Source organism: Cryptomeria japonica, chromosome 10, assembly GCF_030272615.1.
Source record: "Cryptomeria japonica chromosome 10, Sugi_1.0, whole genome shotgun sequence".
Classification (NCBI taxonomy): Eukaryota; Viridiplantae; Streptophyta; class Pinopsida; order Cupressales; family Cupressaceae; genus Cryptomeria; species Cryptomeria japonica.
The window spans coordinates 486,887,265-486,893,264 of NC_081414.1; the positions used below are offsets into that span (position 1 = coordinate 486,887,265).

Sequence of the window (6,000 nt, forward strand, 5' to 3'; positions counted from 1 at the left end):
CGACATAATGACCACCATTGGATCAACCTTGATCATCATTTCATCATCTTCGATCTGCACGACCCTTATCTCGCCTAGACCGCTCACTTATGTCGAGCCCCACCATGGTCACCAAGTCGCAGGAAATAACATACATGCATCTTTTCATAGCGGTAAAGCGATGACCATTGGATCAAGATCTAAATTGCAAGTCTTTTATCCTTTTGTCCATCCGATAACTGATGCTACCCCGATGACCGAAGATGAATTTGATGGGTCATCAGGATGACTTCAAACCTGCTACTCCAACCTTCGATATGTCGAGTTCATCGGCAAAGGTTATACCGATAGAGTTCACAGATTTTCTTCACAATGTTTCATCGGCCAGAGTTAACTCGATCAGTATGAACAAAGGTCAAGTTAATTAGAGGCATAATTCAAACATAAAGAAATATGCCCCATAAATGTTAATTTAGTGGGTGGTATGCCCCCTCAAGAGATGGGCCAAAAAATTTCAAAAAAATGGGCGATCTCTCGAAAAAGAACGAGAAGTGGAGGGGAGGTAGAATAGAAGAAATTAACAATAATGGTGAAAGAATGGGAGAAAACAGGGATAAAATGAAGAAATGAGAGGCATTGGAAGTTCACAGGGACCACGATGGTGAGCAGGGTGAAGTAGGGTAAGGGCTAGAGGGTATATATGGGGGGAAAAGGGTAAAAACAGACTCATTTGCATCAATCTCCCTGGTAGTTTGGAGCTCTGATAGTGACTTTTGGTGAAGGAGTGAGCAACGATCATCATGCCTCTGCCTATAGCAAATCAGACTTTTGGTGAAGGAGTGAGCAGTGATCATCATGCCTCTGCCTATAGCAAATCACCGGTTAGAGCGGATCCGTCAATTCTAGTAGCTAGATGACTACAAACCAGCGGTACGCAAATTTTGAATTTTGTGTTTTGTGCATTTTTAGCATGTTTTTTCAAGCGTCAAAGTCCAATCAAGACAATAGCACTAAAATTGTGTTTTAGTGCTTTTGTCGCTTAAAATAGTGCTATTGTCTAGCAGTTTTAGCACTATGGCTAGGTTTAGCGCATTTGTGTAGTAGTAATAGCGCTATTGCAGGTTTAGTGCAGTGTGTTTGTTTTAGCACGTTTGTTTTGGAATAGCGTTGTTGTGTAGTTGTTGTAGCGCATTTGGGTTTTAGCGCGATTGTGTAGTTATTTTAGCGCTTTTGTCAACACAATAGCGCGATTATCAAAAAACATGCCCCAGTGTTAGGAAAAATATCTCCTGATGCCTATGTTGGATGGATGAGTTGTTTTGAATCATAGCAGCCCCATTGAGACTAGGTCATTATGATAAATGCATGTTGTAGTCTAGGTTTACCATGATCGATTACCTGTTGAGACCCAAAGATACTTGATCAAAGTATCTGTTGATAGTCTAGGTTGAAACTTAAGAAAGTTTGAAACAAAACAATTGATGGTGATGTTGATGTGTATAGAAGGACCTACCCATTTTACAAATGTGGGAGTGGCATCTTGCCACACAATAGCTACGAGAGTAGTAGACGGAAGCCGAGATAGATTGCATTGCGGTGACTAGGTTGTTCGATATGATGCATCTGCCCGTGATTTGGACAAATCGCGGACTGCTGGCAGCAGTAGCCAAACAGTGGCATAGCGAGACATGTACCTTCCACTTGGCAATGGGAGAGATGATAGTTACACTAGAGGATGTGTGGCGGATACTGCATATCCCAATCCTAGGGGAGCTGGTGCCCTATGAACAAGGACTAGGGACGACATCGGTGCAGAGGATTTTTGCAGATGATATATATATTGAGGATGGTTCAATAGCTTGGGAGGACATTGCAACACTATATGAGCCTTTACCAACAGTGTTATCAGGAATCATCAAGGGTTTGTTATGCCCTGATCGGCGTTCACATGGATTGGCTGTTGGTTGGGGCCAGGTGATTGAGCAGATGATGACTGAGGGGACCCACTATGCCTGGGGACCATGTGTGCTAGCACATCTTTACAGGGAGCTACATGAGGTGGTGTACCAAGAGGCGAGATCACTAGGAGTAGGGATCACATTGCTACATGTCTGGGCGTGGGAGAACCTACCAGTCACACTGCCAATCTACTTGAGATCCAGGGCGATAGACTAGCCCTACGTATGCATGTATGGAGAGATGATGAGCCAGCCCCACCTTGGGAAGTTAGAGTTTTGGCATCGAGCTTTAGATGATTTAGATATAGTGATATGGAGGCCATATATCGAGTGTGAGCCCTGGGATGATGATGCAAAGGTCCTTCCATATGTATTTATGACATGATTTTTTATTGGTCGCACATCCTACCTTGTAGAGAGACTGGTGCCACGGAGGGTGATGAGACAGTTTGGACGAAGGCAGGGATTGCTGAGGGGGTCAGGTGAGTATGCATGGGATGTATGGGAGAGATTTCAGTGGGGACAAGTGTTACCATATGATCAGGCCTAGGCTAAGTTTCAGATCTTAAAGGCTAGACCATGGCAGATGAGGCCAGAGATTGTGGATGCAGGGGTGACAAAGGAGTACACACAGTATCGTACCGCTCATCCAATTCCACGCATTTCAGATCTGACTTAGCTGATACCAGCTTTTGAGGATGAGAGGAGGTGGTGACGAAGGAGGAGGAGGTGGTGTTGGTGGAGGGGGAGGAGATGGGGGAGAGGGAGGTGGTGGGGGAGGTTATGGTGGAGCAGGAGGAGGGGGAGGTGGTTGGGGTGGGGGATTTGGGGATGGAGGTGGATTTGGAGATGGAAGTGGTGGAGGGGGTTGATTACAATGGAGAGGTAGAGGTGGGGATTCATTGCGACTGTCAGAGGGTCCTTCAATACAGGGTGCTGATAGAGCAGAATGGGGGGATGTTGGTGAGGGAGTGGAGGCTAGGGAGATGGGAGAGGGAGCCACAGGTGGAGGAGAGGATACTATGGAGATGGGAGAGGGAGTCGCATGTGGAGGAGGGGGAGACCTGTGGGAGCACATGATATTATTTTTGCAGAGTCAACTTACAGCAGTCGAGGCACAACTAGAGGATAGGGATGCAAAGATTTCAGCCAGGGACGTTCAACTGTTTGCACGGGAGTCAGAGTTGACAGTTTTGAGGCGAGAGCGGAATGATGCGGTTGATAGGGTGATCCAACTTCAGGATAGAGTTCGGGTTTTGGAGGGAGCACAGGCACAGGGTCCGACAGAGGTGGTATTGAGTGCGATGCAGCAGGCAGGGGGAGAGATTGACTATTGGCGAGGGTAATATGAGCAAGTTGTGTCGGTTAGCCAGCGAGCTATGAGCTCCTTTCAGATGCGGAGGGCGAGGTCAGAGTGGTCACAGAGGGTACAAAGTAGTGGGGGTGTTATGGGTCCTCTATGGTGAGATAGTGCGGGTGGAACAGGGGGTAGTGGTGGAGCAGGGGGTGGTGGTGGTGCAGCATCTAGCCAGAGTGTCATTTGAGAGTTGTTTATGCACTGGTTACTTTGTTATTTTGGACTGTACTCTGGATGGCTCTCGGTAGCTGATATATTTTGACATCATTGTACTTTGATACATGTATGCTTTTTTTGAGATGATATATGATGTGATATATGAGGAGATCCCATATTTTTGTGATGATATGTATGGTTTTATGCAGGATGATGATTGTGATTTATGCTTAGATTTATGCTATGGGTGATGTTCTTTCTATATGTTCATGATGATGATATGACTTCTATATGCATGTTATGGATGTGGTTCTAACATATGGATGCATGTGAGTAGAGGTATGATGCTTTGTGTAATGCTAATATGATGTAATGATGACTAAATTATTAGTTAATGATTGATGATTATGTGATAGATAATACTTATTTATGTTGATGATATGAGTAAATGATGTATGTTTTTAGGATGAACCTAAATGAATCAAATGTTTATGCAAATGTTTATGGTCCTAAATGAATGCATTTTAAATGGATAAACAAATGTGAATATAAATGTTTATGGATGAATCTAAATGAATGCACTTAAAAATGGATAAACAAATGTGGATACAAATGTTTATGTTATGATTCTAAATGAATGCACTTAAAAAATGGATAAAAAAATGTGGATACAAATGTTTATGTATGAGTGCACTTAAATAAATGTATCTAAATGATGTGGTGTTTTGTGAGATGTATAAAAATGAATCTAAAATTACCTAAAAGGATTCAAAACATAACTAAGTGATAAATGAAAGTGAAATGACTATGCAAATAAATGCAACTACAGGATAAAGAATAATTGCACCTTAATGCAATTAAAATGATAATGAATAATTGCACCTTAATGCAATTAACATGATAACGAATAACTGCACCTTAATGCAATTAACATGATAACGAATAACTGCACCTTAATGCAATTAAAAGGATAATGAATAACTACACCTTAATGCAATTAAAGGATAATGAAAGGAATGCATAATGAATGTTGTTAAAATAAATGCACTATATGGATGAATGAATGTTCATGATAACAAAATGCACTTAAATGAAATGCAAGTAAATGATAATAAATGCACATGATGTGTTAAATGTCCTAAGGTGATGAATAAATCAATATACCTAAATGATTATCGAGATGAATCAAAGTGCAACTAAATGATAATGAACTGAATGCAGTTGATGTCACTAACATGATAATGCCAGGCCTACATGATTTATGAATGCAAGTTGGTGAGAATTTGCAGATGTGGAATGCAGATGTGAGATGATGTATCAGAGAACTTCATCACGATTTTTGTAGCCAAGACAAACTATATTAGGTGCTTTCTCACATAAGCCTGCATTACTTGCATGTAAACAATTTGATATGAATAATGAATGAGCAAATGGATGGATGATATGCAACAGAATGCAATATATACAGATGAGATGAAATGGCGTTCCACAGAGTATCCATAGTGCTTTATTTTCCTCATCAAGCAAGGTAGTATCGTTCTTGGCTGAGGTAGTAGGAACCAAGTTGGAGCATTGTACCTGTAAGCAAGCATTTATAGACAAGGAAAAGTAACCCTCCATTCTGGTTCATGTGTAGATAGTCGAGGTATATGTTGTAGCCAGTAAGCCATAGTGATCCATGACTAGTTTTTGCATATGATAATGTAGCTTAGTGAACTTTCCACGTAAACACCATCAGGACATGCATCAGAACTTCATTGGAACAATCCACAGACAACGAAAACAAAGAAAGAGATATCAGGAGCCATCTCAGCTACTCTAATCACTTGTGGATATCCCGGAGTAGTGTAGGAACCTGATATGAATAAATAAATAACAAGCCGACCAAGTACTTGATAGCTTAAACATAATTTTCTTGTCAAAGAAAATGTTACCATGTCTTTGTTTTTTGGTGAGGAAAGATGCATCCTTGTCGAGACAGTTGTGTGTACATGTTGTTGGAACCCTAAAATTTTCAAATTTTAGAGTTCCAGATTCATGCCAAAAAATAGATTTCTATGTTCAATCATGTGTAACATCTATAATCAAGTAGGTTCTTCCATTTCCAACTCTAAGAAACCAGGTTTGGTGCATGAACAAGGTGGTCGATTTCCAGGTATGTATGTAGTTGCAAAGGGAAAATCATTCCAGGTACGTCTTTTCGAATCATGATTTCTTCTCACCTAAGCATTATTATGTCAATTGCTTCCATTTTAATTTTCACAAAGATCAGAGGTCATTTGATGTATTAATTTAAAATTTATATTGCTCGTGACTAGCTTCGACGGGCCAGTTTACAAAGCAAGTACCAAAATTTGGCGTGCTAATTGAAATTTGAAATAAAACCCATGTTTTATTTAAATTATCATAACTTTTGGCCAAGTTTCATGGTAATTGGATGCCTGGTTAGTCGGCAATGAAATTAATCCAAAATAGGCCATAGGAGAAATTAATTTTTTTATTTTCTTGCATAGATTGAAGCAGTTTTAAAAGGGAAGATTGACAGAAGCA

The 6,000-nt window shown here is 40.7% G+C and overlaps 1 protein-coding gene across 1 annotated transcript; it reads left to right on the forward strand.

The window, feature by feature from the left end:
• The first annotated feature begins 1,596 nt into the window (after positions 1–1,596).
• LOC131859037 (glycine-rich cell wall structural protein 1.8-like) lies at positions 1,597–2,809 on the forward strand. Its single transcript, XM_059212549.1, has 2 exons — positions 1,597–1,953; positions 2,627–2,809. Exons 1-2 carry the CDS (start codon positions 1,597–1,599, stop codon positions 2,807–2,809), a joined length of 540 nt encoding a protein of 179 aa, XP_059068532.1.
• The last annotated feature ends 3,191 nt before the right edge of the window (positions 2,810–6,000 follow it).

Bases quoted from the DNA above. Each gene is read 5' to 3' on its own strand.
- LOC131859037 (XM_059212549.1), top strand. From the start codon at position 1,597: ATGCATCTGCCCGTGATTTGGACAAATCGCGGACTGCTGGCAGCAGTA. The intron at 1,954-2,626 runs GTGATTGAGCAG...AGCTGATACCAG, and splicing joins TGGCTGTTGGTTGGGGCCAG to CTTTTGAGGATGAGAGGAGG.